Raw genomic sequence first — 17,905 nt, 5'->3', positions numbered from 1 at the left:
CAACACCACCCCCTTTGGCCGTTCTATCTTGTCTGAAAATGTTGTAGTTAGGGATGAACATTTCAGAATTTTTGGTGGTCTTCCAAAGCCAGGATTCAGACACGGCTAGAACATCCGGGTTGGCAGAGTGTGCTAAAGCAGTGAATAAAACAAACTTAGGGAAGAGGCTTCTAATGTTAACATGCATGAAACCAAGGCTATTACGGTTACAGAAGTCATCAAAAGAGAGCGCCTGGGGAATAGGAGTGGAGCTAGGCACTGCAGGGCCTAGATTCACCTCTACACCACCAGAGGAACAGAGGAGGAGTAGGATAAGGGTACGGCTATGTTCTGGTCTGAGTTGCGTTGTACAAAACTGGCGATATATTTTTGAGCTAAAGGATAGCTGATGACCACAAACTGTGATTAGCTGAATACTAACATTAGCCAGTAAACTGGCTAGCTTCTGGTCAGCTTCTGGTTAGCGTTTCATGGCTAAAGCTATAGTGGCTATAGTGTTTCTCCTGTTGGAACTCTTTTACAACCAAGTTGACATCTGCCGGATTTTAAATGAACAAAATATGTTGGTTGGTTGACTAAACTACATAACGTGTTATCGTGTGCATTTGGCGAATAGAGTCTGCAGATACACGACGCATACAGCAGTGAACAACATTTAGTGTTTTTACACTAAAAGCTTCAGTTTACATTATTGACAAGCTATTAGCAAGTTAGACAGACAAACCATGACATTTTCTCCCATTCTGGAGGTTAATGTAAATAGTCCAGGTGGCCATTTGATTAATTGTTCAGCATTCTTATGGTTTAGGGGTAGAAGCTGTTAAGGAGCCTTTTGGACCACTTGCGTGTGGTAGCGGAGAGAACAGTCTATGACTTGGGTAACTTTTGGGCCTTCCTCTGACACCTCCTCGTATATAGGTCCTGGATGGCAGGAAGCTTGGCCCCAGTGATGTACTGGGCCGTACGCACTACCCTCTAAAGCGCCTTATGGTCGGATGCCGAGCAGTTGCCATACCAGGTGGTGATGCTACCGTTCAGGATGCTCTCTATTGTGAAGCTGTAGAACTTTTGGAGGATCTGGGGACCCATGCCAAATCTTTTCAGTTTCCTGAGGGGGAAAAGGTGTTGTCGTGCCCTCGTCACGACTGTGTTGGTGTGTTTGGATCATGATAGTTCGTTGATGATGTGGACACCAAGGAACTTGAAACTCTCGACCCACTCCACTACAGCCCCATCAATGTTAATGGGTGCCTGTTTGGCCCTCCTTTTCCTTTAGTGATCGATCAGCTCCTTTGTCTTACTCACATTGAGGGAGTTGTCCTCGCACCACCTTCACAGGTCCCTAACCTCCTCCTTATAGGCTCTCTCATTGTTGTTGGTGATCAGGCCTACCACTGTTGTCATCATCAAACTTAATTATTATGGTGTTGTATTCGTGCTTTGCCATGCAGTCATGGTTGAAGAGGGAGTAAAGGAGGGGACTAAGCACGCACCCCTGAGGGGCCCCAGTGTTGAGGAGCAGCGTGGCAGATGTATTGTTGCCTACACTTACCAGCTGGGGGTGGCATGTCAGGAAGTCCAGGATCCAGTTGCAGAGGGAGGTATTTAGTCCCAGGGTCCTTAGCTTAGTGATGAGCTTTGTGGGCACTATGGTGTTGAACGCTGAGCTGTAGTCAATGAACAGAATTCTCATATAGGTGTTCCTTTTGTGCAGGTGGGAAAGGGCAGTGTGTAGTGCGATTGTGTCATCTGTGGATCTGTTAGGGCAGTATGTGAATTGGAGTGGGTCTAGGGTTGGATGATGGTGTTGATGTGAGCCATGACCAGCCTTTCAAAGCACTTCATGGTTACCGATGTGAGTGGGATGGGATCACAAGTCACAATTTTGCAAGTCTCAAGTCTTAACCTTCGAGTCAAGCCCCAAGTAAAGTTCCAAGTTCCACAGCTCAGGTCATGTCTCAAGTCCCTAAATTTGGGCTTCGAGTCCTCAAGTCAATGTTTAAGTGTTTTACGACCATTTCAATGCTATTTTCAATTTCATTTCAAGCTAGTTAGTTCAAGAACAGTACCTCACTTCAGCTAGCTAGCAATCATTTTATTCGTACCTCTCTTTATGGGACTTCACATGACTGACTCATGTCTAACATATCCATGGAATGCATGATTGATATTTTGATATGTAGCCTGTCAAAATAGGATTTATTTTTGATTCTTCAGAGATGTATTTGCCAACATCTTTGTGCATATTGGTCTAGGCTATATTATTCGCCACCTGAGGAAGTGGGAAAACACTAAGCTAAATTTGAATATGATCTTGTTGCTAGATAGATTAATCAATTAGCCTACATGGCTATCAGTAAATGTAATGCCCTACAAAAAATGTACAGTGCTAGGCCTAGGCTAGGCTACTTGATGTAAGACTATTCACTGCAAATGGCATGCCACTCGGTGGGCGCATCAAAATCATAATCCATAATTTCAATATTAAGAGGTGAGAAATAAATTATATACTCATAGAAAGCTATGACCCACCTCTCTGTAACTAGAGCAACAGTAGTTGCTTTGAAAACTGTCTTTTACCCGCTATTGCATTTTGAGCAACAGGTCATGTACTTGTATTTACAGTTCAACATTTTGTTGTGTTACAGCCTGAATTTAAAATGTATTAAAGTTAGATTTTTTTTCCACTGGCCTACATAAAATACCCCATATTGTCAAAGTGGAATTATGTTTTTTTGAAATGTTTACAAATTAATTAAAAATGATGAAGCTGAAATGTCTTGAGTCAATAAGTATTCAACCCCTTTGTTATGACAAGCCTAAATAAATTCAGGAGTAAAAATGAGCTTAACAAGTCACATAATAATTTGCATGGACTTACTATTTGTGCAATAACAGTGTTTTACATGATTTTTGAATGACTAACTCATCTCTGTACCCCACACATACAATTATCTATAAGCTCCCTCAGTTGAACAGGGAATTTCAAATACAGATTCAACCACAAAAAAAACAGGGAGGTTTTCCAATGCCTCGCAAAGAAGGGCACCTATTAGAAAATAGAAAGACATTGAATATCCCTTTGAGCATTGTGAGGTTATTGATTAAACGTTGGATGGTGTATCAATACACCAACAATACAGTCACTACAAAGATACAGTCAACTCAGTTGCGGGAGAGGAATGAAACTGCTCAGGGATTTCACAATGAGGCCAATGGTGACTTTAAAACAATTCTCGTGTTTAATGACTGTGATAGGAGAATACTGAGGATGGATCAACAACATTGTAGTTACTACACAATACTAACATAATTGACAGAGTAAAAAGGAAGAAAAAAAATATTCCAAAACATACATCCTGTTTGCAGCAAGACACTAAAGTAATACTGCAAACAAATGTGACAAAGCATTAAACGTTTTATCCTGAATACAAAGTGTTATGTTAGGGGGAAATCTAATGGAACACATTACTGACTACCACTCTCCATATTTCCAAGCATAGTCGTGGTTGTATCATGTTATGGGTATGCTTGTAATTGTTAAGAACTGGGGTGTTTTTCAGAATAAAAATGAAAGTGAATGTAGCTTAGCACAGGCAAAATTTGAGAGGAAAACCGACTTTACACTAGACACTGGGAGATTAATTAATCTTTCAACAGGACAATAACCTAAAACAGAAGGCCAAATCTACACTGGAGTTGCTTACCAAGAAAGACAGTGAGTGAATGTTTTTGACTTAAATCTACTTGAAAAACTATGGCAAGACCTGCAAATGGTTTGACAGAGCTTGAATAATTTCTTTATGAATAATGTGAAAATGTTGCACAATCCAGGTGTGGAAAGCTCTTAGAGACTAACCCAGAGACTCACAGCTGCCAAAAGTGATTCCACAAAGTATTGACTCAGGGGTGTGAATACTTCTATAAATGAGATATTTCTGTATTTCATTTTTATTTAAGTCGCGAGTCATAGATGCTCAAGTCGAAGTCAAGTGGGAAGTGTTTTTTCTTTTGCCAAGTCAAGTCTCAAGTCACAAAATGTGCATCTTGAGCTGTGACTCGAGTCCACATCTCTGACGACAACACAATGCGATACCATCTTGCTTTTGGAAACCCCTGCTCCCATTAAAGCTGTATTAAATCCAAGAGCAAGGAATGAAGCATCTGAGTAAATTAGTTAATGAAACAAACTGCATCCCTTTTCTCATGATACTAAAAGATTGTATTAGACTTGGCTGTAGAAGCTCAGTGTTTCCCCTTACTTAAAATTTTCCGGCAGGGCACAAAGGCTTCCAAAGCAACTGGCTTTAAACTAGGTTGGAAGGCCATCCCACCTATTTCATGGTAAGAGAACCACTGTAATGACGAATGAACCTGGGAGAGATCGAGGGCAATGGTGCATATGATATAGAGATGTCAGTACAACCTCAGTGACTGGCAGCTTTGTGTCACTGCCCCTTGACCCCTGACTTTAGCGCTCAAGTCTGAGACACAGTGACTCCACGAATGTTTGTGAATCAGAAAATCAGAAAATTTGCACCGACTGCTAAGGAATGACTAATCGAGAGATTGAAAAACAGCATTTATCTCAAAGCCATCAGATTGTTACTCTTTTAAAGAACTGTGTGACTCTGAATCTCGCTCATTTAATTAATGTGCATACAAGACCAAATCCCAGAGCACCTAACAAATGCAGTTGTCCATTAATTGTTGCTAGGTAGACTCATAAACATTGGTTTCAGTGAAGGGGCAGTAAATTGGTTTAGGAACTATCTTTCCGACAGAACACAATGTGTATATACTGACAATCACAAGTCTAGCTTTCTTGAGATTAATAGAGGTATGCCCCAGGGTTCCATTTTAGCTCCTGTGGTGTTCTCAAGATGTATTAATGATTTGGGAAATGGGATGCAACCAGCAAAGTTACATCAATATGCAGATGATAGTTTTATATTAATGTGCTCCTTCTCTGGTTCAGACTATTGAAGAGATCCAGACTGCTTTTCAGTTACTGCAGGCCTCCCTTTATGGTCTCAAAGTGGTCTTGAATATACAAAAAACTAAATTCATGACCTTTACCAGAGCTAGAACTCTGCCAGAGAACGTTAGCATTGTCATATCTGGTGGCTTATCCATTGAAAAGTGACAAGTTGTCCTTTAACGTGCATGTGGATAATCTTGTGACAAATCTTAAATTGGGTTTTTATTTTTTGTAATAAGGCTTGCTTCCCCCTTATGGCTAGAAAGAAGCTTGTTCAGGCCACTTTTTTTTTCTCTGTAATTGATTATGGTGACTTGTTGTATATGCATGCAGCCTCCTCCTTACAAAGACTGGACTCTGAATGACACTTGTCCTGTGTCATTCAGGCTGAGGATACAGGGCCAACCAAGTAATGGCATTTGATATTTGGGCTTTCTATAATAATAATATAATATATGCCATTTAGCTGACGCTTTTATCCAAAGCGACTTACAGTCATGTGTGCATACATTCTACGTATGGGTGGTCCCGGGAATCGAACCCACTACCCTGGCGTTACAAGCGCCATGCTCTACCAACTGAGCCACAGAAGGACCACGTTACATTTTGTTGATAATTTTGATAATTTTCCTGGCAGACATGCCCAAAGCAACAAACATTATTGACTCAGGTAAGGAACAACTGTGTCCTACCTGAGCCTGGTACATATGGTAGTATCTGGAAATACTATTACTGAAGCGGAGGAACACACAAACAAAACCCATTTTGGTTGTATAGAAATCCCTAAGATACATGCTTTAGTGCTGTGAGAGCCCCCCATTTCTCTCCCCACTTTTCATTCACCCCCTACATCTCTCCCTCTTCACAAATTTTCTCTCCCACTGTCTGTCTTTCTGTCCTCCACCCAATGAGATTACACCATTCATAGAACACTTTCACAGCCCTGTGCTGTACAGTTTCTCCACCTCCAAGTTGAGAATTCAACAGCCACCAAGCACCAACTCAAAATGGTAGCTAGCGCCCAGTTCTGATAAGCCACATTAAGTCTCTCTAACCTGCTGTGCAGAGAGTAGCTAACACATTGTACCTCAGAGTTCTCCTTTGGAGTTCAGAGGGTTTCTGTTGGGATTGCATGACTAGCTGGAGGTGTGGGTTGGGTTGTCTTGCGATTCTAGCGCCTCTTGTTAGAATTAGCATCTGTGTGTAATGACTGGCTAGCGCTAGTATAAAAACGTAGATGTCTGGCATCTTTCGTAGTTCTGGAGAGCTACAGGGGGTGCAGGCTCTTGTTCAAGCCGAGCACTAACAAACAGACTTCAACTAATTGTTTTTGCTTGATTGGTACAAGAGCCAGCACATACTGTAGCTTTCCAGGACCAGGTTTGGCGACCATTGCATGATAAAACATTTGGTTTTAGGCTAGTGTCTGGCTGGCTATATTCTAGACTGAAATAGTGTGCTCTACTGTGGGTAAGCAGAAGGGTAAGGTACTGTGTCTGGCCACAGGTTAGCACTAGCACACAAATACCAGATGTATCTGGAAGTTAGCATTTTGGCTAGTAGCTTTGACACGGTGAACTGGCTCACTGCACAAGCAAATAGTTTGTCCTCTCTCCGAATCCTCTGTCCAACTTCCTATTGAGAATGAACATACTTATTTAGAGAAACAGGAGCCAGAGACATGACTACTTGGCAAGGGCCTCAGAACCATCTGGACAAGGCTAAGCCGGCCCGATGGATGTTATGACTGAAACATCTGTAGGTTACACAGACGCACACAGAACCAGAAGTATATATGGAAGTACTTTAGTGCCAAAAAAAGGGTTAGATATTTTTCATATCTCTCAGATAGACACTTCAAAACATACTTTTTTTTACTGTTTCGCCACATTTGAATGTTATTCAATACATTTCTATGGACTAACGGTAGTAAGGCCAAATTCAATTTATCATCAAATATTTTGTATCTATATTTTTGTGATTCTTACTGGGGTCCTAAAATTCTAAATTAAATAGTTAAAGGATCCTTGGTGTGCCCATCTTAAAACAATTCCAAGTGTTAGTTTAGTAGAAACCCTGCCCCGGGCCATTAGACCTTTTGGCATAGTCGTACAGCCTCTACAAACGCATTATGCCTCTTTTAACAGCAGGAAAAAGGAGAAGATGTGGTCTGTTTGATTTGCAGGTGCCAAAAACAGAGCCAGTCCCCCATAATGAGCTTAGATGTTGGTGAGCAATCTTTTTACACAGAGGTTTTCTGGTGTTACGGATGACTGAGAGATCTACATATACCATGGCATTGTTGAATATTCCTTTCTGATAGGCTTAAAGGGTATTTTAGAGCATGCATTATTTCTCTATAACGCGCTGTGTATTTGCACGGTAGAATTCAATGGCTATAGTTCATTTTTACAAGTTTTGTTTGAGTTGCTTTTGGTATTGATATTATGAATTCAATTTTCATTATAGCAAGCTTGGACTGATGGTTTGGTTAGCTAAACTAGCAAGTCTGTTTGTTTGGTTACCACGTCAACTACTGTAGCTATCTAATAAACGTGCTACTTACTTCAGTGGATGTTGAACACATTTCTACCGGCAAATGTGTAAATAGTATAAAAGTCATAATGTCCTAAACATAGCTAAATGACGGCATCGCAAAATTTTCATAATTGGCCTTTGGCATATAATTGTGATGGACTCTGTAGTAGAGAGGAATAATGTCGTGGGAGAGACAAAAAGTGAGTAAAAAACACCATAAATATGTTTAGAACTACAAATTAACTTTCTTCTGGGTTTTTTTTAATGTCACAATTCCAACCCTCCTCCTTTATCCGGGCTTGGGATCGGCAAAATTGACCCAAAAGATACACTCGGGCTGAGTTACTTCGTTTTTATTTTTATTTTTTTTGTTTTTTGTTACATCCCACCCTGAAAGTAAGCCAGGGCGGGATCAGCCAGCGGTGGCTTCCCAGATGCGTGATTCATTTGCAGTCTGGACACGGAGGGGTGAACATATCCTGCTCTGACTGCAGTGAGAGGACTGGGCCGCCTGTGAGTGTTTTGGTACTGGGGTATGGCCCACGGCAGCACCCGCACCCACTGCTCATTGAGAAGAGTGAGAACGATATGTGCTTTCACATCAGCATCTCCAATAACACCAGAAAAGGTTGCTAGATTTGTCGCTAGTCGCTTTTTTGAAACTGTGTCGCTAGAGTGGTCTGAATACTCGCTAAATATAGCGTCAAAGTCGCCAACACTCATTCATTATTTTCCATAGAATGTATAGCCCCTTGTTGATTATCCCTTACACACAGCAACAGCGCACAGCCTCTCATATAATTAATTTCATGATAATAATGCTGAGCTCTCTTTGTACACAATCAGTCCTGGGTTCAAATACTATTCCTAAAATACCAACCACTTTCACAAACATTCGAAGCAAGTATTCAGACATCGTCCACTTGAAAATACAATTAGTGAAGCACTTCAATGTACCTGGAAATACACCTGGAAAGTATTTTAAAATACTCAAGTATACTGACTCAAATACACTCTTATACATTCAACCCAGGCATCTGAAAACGGTATTTGAAACAAGCAATGCGAAAATCCTGTCAAATATAACTTGGCAGACCACCTGGCATTCAATCAAACAAAATCACCTAGTTTGGGCTGTGCAAATTGAAAATACTCAAATACACAGAAAAAGTATTTCAAATACACATGCATTTGAACCCTGGTCTGCCCACAGTCTAGCTTGGTCGCCCCTCCCCACCCACTGAAAGTCAAACTTATTGGAGAACTCCAATGATGAACTGATTTTGTGTTCCTTATTGTGCAGTTATGATAAAGATCATTCAGACTCCCTTCAACTAAGCCAGAATCAAAGGTTCTCCTTTAAAATACCGTTATCATAATTGTTTTCTGCTGTGTCATGGAGTATGATTTGTCATTGTGCAGATGCAGACCCTGTTCGCCTTTGACGAGGAGGAGATGGAGATGAGGAACAAAGTGGTGGAGGACCTGAAAACAGCACTTCGGACTCAGCCAATGAGGTAGGGTTTTGAACCACAGCTGGCAAACATTGTCATTAACAGCTGTTCATCCTCATCTTTCACCTATCTACCTCAGGATGACCTCTCTTGTTACTCACACTCTATGGTAAAGTTAAATGGCTCCACCTCAATGTCTCTTCGTAAGAGAGCACTGTGTCACAAGGTAGGTCTATACACTTCATTACTTACAGTATACACTGTATATGGGATCATTTTCATCACCAGAAAAGCTTTTGCATTCTTTATTAGACAGGGCAATTCCCCTCTCCTCTGTTTGACACATTCAGCAGCAGCTTTGAGATCTCATTGATCAACCACACAGAAACATGTGAGGAGGTTTAGACAGCCCAGCCAATATTACATGTAAGGGACATTTATATACTTAACATTAAGAACACCTGCTCGTTCCATGACAGAGACTGAACAGGTGAATCCAAGTGAAATCCAGGTGAAATCCAGGGTCAAAGTTGGTTTGATGTCTCTAGCTTAGACGGTTAAAGAGTTCGTGTCGGTGGGTTATTTTATACACATTTATGCACATGTGTATACAGTGCCTTCAGAAAGTATTCATACCCCTTGACTTATTCCAAATTTGGTTGTTACAACTTGAATTCAAAATGGATTCAATTGAATCCACACACAATTGAATTGAATTGAATTCTTACACACCCATAATGACAAAGTGAAAACACCTTGATTGTGCAACATTTACCCATTATTCTTTTCAAAATTCTTCAAGCTCTGTCAAATTGTTGTTGATCATTGCTAGACAACCATTTTCAGGTCTTGTCATAGATTTTCAAGTACATTTAATTCAAATCTGCCTCTCATGAGCATTCATTGTCTTCTTGGTAAGCAAGTCCAGTGTAGATTTGGCCTTGTGTTTTAGGTTATTGTCCTGCTGAAAGGTGAATTAATCTCCCAGTGTCGAGTGTAAAGCAGACTAAACAAGGTTTTCCTCTCAGATTTTTCCTGTACTTAGCTCCATTACGTTGATTTTTTATCCTAAAAAACTCCCCAGTCCTTAACGATTACAAGCATACCCATAACATGATACATCCATGACTATGTGTTTTATTGGATTTCCCCCAAACATAACACTTTGTATTCAGGAAAAAAAGTGAATAGCTTTACCACATTTTTTACAGTATTACTTTAGTGCCTTCTTGCAAAAATGGATGCATGTTTTGGAATATTTGTATTTTGTACAGGCTTCCTTTTCACTCTGTCAATTAGGTTCACCTGACATAGAATTCCTCACAATCAAATGTCGACCGCATTATCTACCAAGGGAATTCTCTTCGATTATAATCACAGCCCACCCCAAGCAGACACATCGATGGCCCTGAACGACCTTTATTTGACTCCACATATCCTGAGGCTGCATTCATTGTTGCTGGGGATTTTAACAAGGCTAATCTGAAAACAAGACTCCCTAAATTGTATCAGCATATCTATTGTGCTACCAGGGCTGGTAAAACCCTGGATCATTGTTATTCTAACTTCTGCGCATATAAGGCTCTCCCCCGCCCTCCTTTCGGAATAGCTGACCAAGGCTCCATTTTGTTGCTTCCAGCGTACAGACAGAAACTAAAACAAGAAGATCCCGCGCTCAGGTCTGTTCACCGCTGGTCCGACCAATCTGATTCCACGCTTCAAGACTGCTTCGATTTATTTTTTATTTTTATTTCACCTTTATTTAACCAGGTAGGCAAGTTGAGAACACGTTCTCATTTACAATTGCGACCTGGCCAAGATAAAGCAAAGCAGTTTGACACATACAACGACACAGAGTTACACATGGAGTAAAACAAACATACAGTCAATAATACAGTATAAACAAGTCTATATACGATGTGAGCAAGTGAGGTGAGATAAGGGAGGTAAAGGCAAAAAAAGGCCATGGTGGAAAAAGTAAATACAATATAGCAAGTAAAATCGATCACGTGGATTGGGATATGTTCCGCATTGCGTCCAACAACAACATTGACAAATAGCAAGTGCATCTGCGATGTCGTACCCACAGCAAGGTGACCGGAAACATGACCAAATACAAACAGTGTAGCTATTCCCTCCTCAAGGCAATCAAACAAGCTAAGTGTCAGTATAGAGACAAAGTAGAGTCGGAATTCAACGGCTCAGACACAAGAGGCATGTGGCAGGGTCGACAGTCAATCACGGATTACAAATAGAAAACCAGCCCCGTCGAAGACCAGGATGTCTTGCTCCCAGACAGACTAAATAACGTTTTTGCTCGCTTTGAGGACAATACAGTGGGCTCTCCTTCACTGCAGCCAACGTGAGTAAAACATTTAAACGTGTTAACCCTCGCAAGGCTGCAGGCCCAGACGGCATCCCCAGCCGTGTCCTCAGAGCATGCGCAGACCAGCTGGCTGGTGTGTTTACAAACATATTCAATCAATCTTTATCCCAGTCTGCTGTTCCCACATTCTTCAAGAGGTCCACCATTGTTCCTGTTCCCAAGAAAGCTAAGGTAACTGAGCTTCATCATGAAGTGCTTTGAGAGACAAGTCAAAGACCATATCACCTCCACCCTACCTGACACCCTAGACTCACTCCAATTTGCTTACCGCCCCAATAGGTCCACAGACGACGCAACCACACTGCACACTGCCCTAACCCATCTGGACAAGAGGAATACCTGTGAGAATGCTGTTCATCGACTACAGCTCAGCATTTAACACCATAGTAACCTCCAAACTCGTCATCAAGCTCGAGACCCTGGGTCTCGACCCACCCTGTGCAACTGGGTACTGGAGGAGGTGAGGGCCCTCGGAGTGTGGTGTCAGGAAAATAACCTCACACTCAACGTCAACAAAATTTAGGAGATGATTGTGGACTTCATTAAACAGCAGGGGGAGCACCCTCCTATCCACATCGATGGGACAGTAGTGGAGAGGGTAGTAAGTTTTAAGTTCCTCGGCGTACACATCACAGACAAACTGAATTGGTCCACCCACACAGACAGCGTTGTGAAGAATGTGCAACAGTGCCTCTTCAACCTCAGGAGGCTGAAGAAATTTGGCTTGTCACCAAAAGCAGTCACAAACTTTTACAGATGCACAATCGAGAGCATCCTGTCGGGCTGTATCACCGCCTGGTACGTCAACTGCTCCGCCCATAACCGTAAGGCTCTCCAGAGGGTAGTGAGTTCTTCACAACGCATCACCGGGGGCAAACTACCTGTCCTCCAGGACACCCACACCACCCGATGTCACAGGAAGCAACTGCATGTTCACCCTGCTATCATCCAGAAGGCGAGGTCAGTACAGATGCATCAAAGCAGGGACCGAGAGACTGAAAAACAGCTTCTATCTCAAGGCCATCAGACTGTTAAACAGCCACCACTAACATTGAGTGGCTGCTGCCAACATACAGACTCAACTCCAGCCACTTTAATAATGGAAATTGATGTAAAAATGTATCACTAGCCACTTTATACAATTCCACTTAATATAATGTTTACATACCCTACATTGCTCATCTCATATGTATATGTATATACTGTACTCATTTAAACTGCTGCATCTTGCCATCTTTATGTAGTACATGTATCACTAGCCACTTTAAACTATGCCACTTTGTTTATATACCCTACATTACTCATCTCATATGAATATACTGTACTCTATACCATCTACTGCATCTTGCCTATGCCGTTCTGTACCATCACTCATTCATATATCTTTATGTACATATTCTTTATCCCTTTACACTTGTGTGTATAAGGTAGTAGTTGTGGAATTGTTAGGTCAGATTACTCGTTGGTTATTACTGCATTGTCGGAACTAGAAGCACAAGCATTTCGCTACACTCGCATTAGCATCTGCTAACCATGTGTATGGGACAAATACATTTTGAATTTGATTTGATTTAGTATTGTGGAGTAACTAAAATGTTGTTGAGTCATACTCAGTTTTCTCATATTACAGCCATTAAACTCTTTAACTGTTTTAAAGTTGGCCTCATGGTGAAATCCCTGAGAGGTTTCCTTCCTCTCCAGCAACTGAGTTAGGAAGGACGCCTGTCTCTTTGTAATGATCCAAAGTTGTATGAATAACTTCACCATGCTCAAATAGATATTCAGTGTCAGCTTTTTTTATGTTTACCACTCTACCAATAGGTGCTCTTCTTCGCGAGGCACTGGAAAACCTCCCTGGTCTTTGTTTGAAATTCACTGCTCGACTGAGGGACCTTACATATAATTGAATGTGTGGGGTACAGAGATGAGGTATTCATAACAAAATGCTGATAAACACTTATTTCACACAGAGTGGGTCCATGCAACGTAATATATTACTTGTTAAGCACATTGTTACTCCTGAATTTATTTAGGCTTGCCATAACAAAGTTGTTGAATAGTTATTCACTCTAGACATTTCAGCTTTTCATTTTAAAATAATGGAAATGAATGAAAATGAAAATGTTGAAAAACTGAATTCTACCTTGACATTATTGTGTGTAGGCCCATGGCAAAAAAATCTATCCATTTCAAATGATTGCTGTAACATAACAACATGTGGAAAAAGTCAAGAGGTGTGAGTGCTTTCTGAAGGCACTGTAGTTATAGTTGATAAAAGTTATTAAAACCTCTTAAGGATCAGGCTCTTCTTTTAAGTTTCTGCCTAAAATGACATACCCAAATCTAACTGCCTTGTAGCTCAGGACCAGAAGCAACGATATGCATATTCTTGATATCATTCGAAAGGAAACACTTTGAAGTTTGTGGAAATGTGAAATTAATGTAGGAGAACATAACACAATAGATCTGGTAAAAGGTAATACAAAGAAAAGAAAAAAAATTGACATTAAAAAGTATAGCCACACATTCAGCTAGGAAGCTGGATGTAGTTTAGATGGTGTCCACAAGATGGCAACAGTGTATGTGCAAAGTTTCAGACTGATAACTTCAAGAATACTTCTCAGATAGAGTTCAGTGTGTCAAATCGGAGGGCCTGTTGTCCGGACCTCTGGCAGTCTCTATGGGGATGCCACAGGGTTCAATTCTCGGGCTGACTCTTTTCTCTGTATATATCAATGATGTCGCTCTTGCTGCTGGTGATTCTTTGATCCACCTCTACGCAGACGACACCATTCTGTATTCATCTAGCCGCTCTTTGGACACTGGTAACAAACCTCCAAACGAGATTCAATGCCATACATCACTCCATGCTCTTCAATCGATTGCTGAGCGCACCCTCCCACCCGACTTGCTTCACTACTCTGGACGGTTTTGACTTAGAATATGTGGACAACTACAAACACCTAGGTGTCTGGTTAGACTGTAAACTCTCCTTCCAGGCTCACATTAAGCAACTCCAATCCAAAATTAAATCTAGAATCTGCTTCCTATTACGCAACAAAGCCTCCTTCACTCATGCTGCCAAACTTACCCTCGTAAAACTGACTATCCTACCGATCCTTGACTTCGGCAATGTCATTTACAAAATAACCACCAACACTCTACTCAGCAAACTGGATGTAGTCTATCACAGTGCCATCCGTTTTATCAGCAAAGCCCCATATATTACCCACCATGGTGACCTGAATGCTCTCGTTGGCTGGCCTTCACTACATATCCGTCGCCAAACCCACTGGCTCCAGGTCGTCTATAAGTCTTTGTTAGGTAAAGCCCTGCCTTATCTCAGTTCACTGGTCACCATAGCAGCACCCACCCGTAGCACGCGCTCCAGCAGGTATATTGCACTGGTCATCCCCAAAGCCAACACTTACTTTGGCCACCTTTCCTTCCAGTTCTCTGCTGCCAATGACTGGAACGAATTGCAAAAATCTCTGAAGTTGGAGACTTGTATCTCCCTCTCTAACTTTAAGCGTCAGCTGTCTGAGCAGCTTACCGATCACTGTACCTGTACACAGCAAATCTGTAAAAGGCACAACCAACTACCTCATCCCCATATTATTACTTACACTCTTGCTCTTTTGCACCCCAGTATCTCTACTTGCACATCATCATCTGCAATCCAATATAAATGCTCAATTGTAATTATATTCGCCTCTAGGGCCTATTTATTGCCTTCCTCCCTACTCTTCTACATTTGCACACACTGTACATAGATTTGTCTATTTTTCTTTTGTGTTATTGACTGTACGTTTGTTTATGTGTAACTCCGTGTTGTTGTTTTTTGTTGCACTGCTTTGCTTTATCTTGGCCAGGTCACAGTTTTAAATAAGAACTTGTTCTCAACTGCCCTACCTGGTTAAATAAAGGTGAAATAAAAAAGAAAGAGCAAGCTACATGACATTTAGTATGATGTCACCCAGGTGTCCCTCACGATTTGCCCAAATGTACCCAAGTGGCTGAATTGGTAAATTGATACGTTTTCAAGAACATAACTACAGAAAACGTATAGAAAAGCTATGCTAATAAAAAATACAAGTTTACACACTCCCAGGAATGTCATACACGATGGATCATTAGCTTCCCTACATAAAATGAACTAACAGGAGATGCAACAAGAATGCTGATCTAATGTCTCCAAACACAGAAGTGAAATATTTAAGATAAGGGCCAAGTTAGTAGCTAACACTGATCTAATGTCATCAGTGAACACGCCACAAACCACACACAAAGTCAAAAATAAATAAATAAATGTACACACTATTTACAATTACAGTATTTAGAACACCGTCTACACAAGTTTGTGCTGGTCCCAAGTTCTAAGTCTCTTTCTGCTGTAAAGCACTTACCATCATCGACTTGTAGACTGGCTGGGTATTCACACCTCTAGATGGTCGGGCGGGAGTTTGTTGTGGAGCCAGAGAGAGCAGCTGTCAGACTAAGTGGGGGATGGAGGACTTGAATGTGGTCTCTTTGAAGTCAGTCTTTACCACTATTGCAGATTTTTTTTTATCCGTAAGAACTCAAGTTTATTACTTATTTTATTGAACCTTTTTATTTTAGCAAAACATCAGAGAGTAGGAGGAACACTATTCTTTTTTTATTTTTTAAATGAACCTTTATTTAAAAAGGCAAGTCAGTATAAATTCTTATTTACAATGCCGCCTACCCCGGCCAAACCCGGAAGACGCTGGGCCAATTGTGCGCCGCCCTATGGGACTCTCAATCATGGCTGGATGTGATGCAGCCTGGATTCGAACCAGTTACTGCAGTCGTTCTTCCTGTAGGTGTCAGAACGAGTGTTTCTACCATAGACAACACTGCCCAGTCGGGACCCAATCCGGACCCCTGTTGGGTAAAAAAAAAAAAAAAAAAAAAAAAAAAAAAAAAGTCCTCTCTTCTCCAGTATATTATATGAAATTGAGACCACTGCACCAGTCGACCTATCGAGCCCAATGTATATTATATGTTGACTTTGACATGTTGCGGCTTTCGAGTGCCTTGTTTGCTATTCATACACATATTTCATAATTAATTGTGTATGACGGATATATACACACTGTACAGTGCCTTGCAAAAGTATTCATCCCCCCTTGGAATATTTCCTATTTTGTTGCATTACAACCTGTAGTGTAAATTGTTTTTTATTTGGATTTCATGTAATAGACATAGACAAAGTAGTCCAAATTGGTGAAGTGAAATGAAAAAAATTACTTGTTTAAAGAAATGTAAAGAAATAAAACGGAAACCCCTTTGCTATGAAGCCCATAAATAAGATCTGGTGCAACCAATTACCTTCAGAAGTCACATAATTAGTTAAAGTCCACCGTGTGCAATCTGTGTCACATGATCTGTCACATGACCTCAGTATACACTACCATTCAAAAGTTTGGGACCACTTAGAAATGTCCTAAGTGGTCCCAAACTTTTGAATGGCTAGAACCTGGCGTGATCCTGGAATTATCCATTCTCATAGGTTCATGCTCTACAACATCCGAGATCGACCCTGCCTCACACAGGAACGGGCGCAAGGCACTATAAGTGTATCACATGATCTATGATCTGGCTCTAACCAGAATAGAAAGAGGAGTGGGAGGCCCCGGTGCACAACTGAGCAAGAGGACAAGTACATTAGAGTGTCTAGTTTGAGAAACAAATGCCTCACAAGTCCTCAACTGGCAGCTTCATTAAATAGTACCCGCATAACACCAGTCTCAACGTCAACAGTGAAGATGCGACTCCATGATGCTGGCCTTTTCGACAGAGTTGCAAAGAAAAAGCCATGTCTCAGACTTGCCCATAAAAATAAAATATGAAGATGGGCAAACGAACACAGACACTGGACAAAGGAACTCTGTCTTTAATCAGAATGACAGTTTTCAGCTGTGCTAATATAATTGCAAAAGGGTTTTCTAATAATCAATTAGCCTATTAAAATGATAAACTTGGATTCGCTAACACAACGTACCATTGGAACACAATAGTGATGTTTGCTGATAATGGGCCCCTGTACACCTATGTAGATATTCTAAAGAACATAATTCACAACATTAACGATGTCTACACTATATTTCTGATCAATTTGATGTTATTTTAATGGACTTTCAAAGACAAGGACATTTCACAAACTTTTGAATGGTAGTTTATGGAATATTTTTTTTTATACATTTGCAAACATTTCTAAAAAACAGTTTTTGCTTTGTCATTATGGGGTATTGTGTGTCGATTTATGAGGGGAAAAACTATTTAATCAGTTTTAGAATAAAACTGTAACGTAGCAAGATGTGGAAAAGTCAAGTGGTCTGAATACTTTCCGAATGCACTGTACCTCAACTGATATACCATCCAGCCCTGGAGTTTTCCCGGACTTGAAGGCTTTAATTGCGTCTAGAAGTCCCTCTTTAATTAGGCCTTCACATGAGTCTGACTGTAGAGCTGTTAATTTTACACTATTAATAGAAAACAAATCCTTAAAATGAACTTCAGTAA

At 40.8% G+C, this 17,905-nt stretch overlaps 1 protein-coding gene across 6 annotated transcripts in view; it reads left to right on the top strand.

Annotated features, from left to right (window-relative positions):
• Nucleotides 1-17,905, top strand: part of daam2 (dishevelled associated activator of morphogenesis 2) — a 211,644-nt gene that overhangs the window by 139,625 nt on the left and 54,114 nt on the right. For all 6 annotated transcript variants that reach the window (XM_035800878.2, XM_035800870.2, XM_035800860.2 and 3 more), the window contains exon 5: nucleotides 8,942-9,036. In XM_035800878.2, coding sequence (XP_035656771.1) covers nucleotides 8,942-9,036 — 95 coding nt within the window. The remainder of the gene's footprint in view (nucleotides 1-8,941; nucleotides 9,037-17,905) is intronic.

This window comes from Oncorhynchus keta, chromosome 2 (assembly GCF_023373465.1).
Source record: "Oncorhynchus keta strain PuntledgeMale-10-30-2019 chromosome 2, Oket_V2, whole genome shotgun sequence".
Classification (NCBI taxonomy): Eukaryota; Metazoa; Chordata; class Actinopteri; order Salmoniformes; family Salmonidae; genus Oncorhynchus; species Oncorhynchus keta.
The sequence above is the reverse complement of the archived record's forward strand: the minus strand, read 5'-3'. Positions and strand labels throughout refer to the sequence as shown.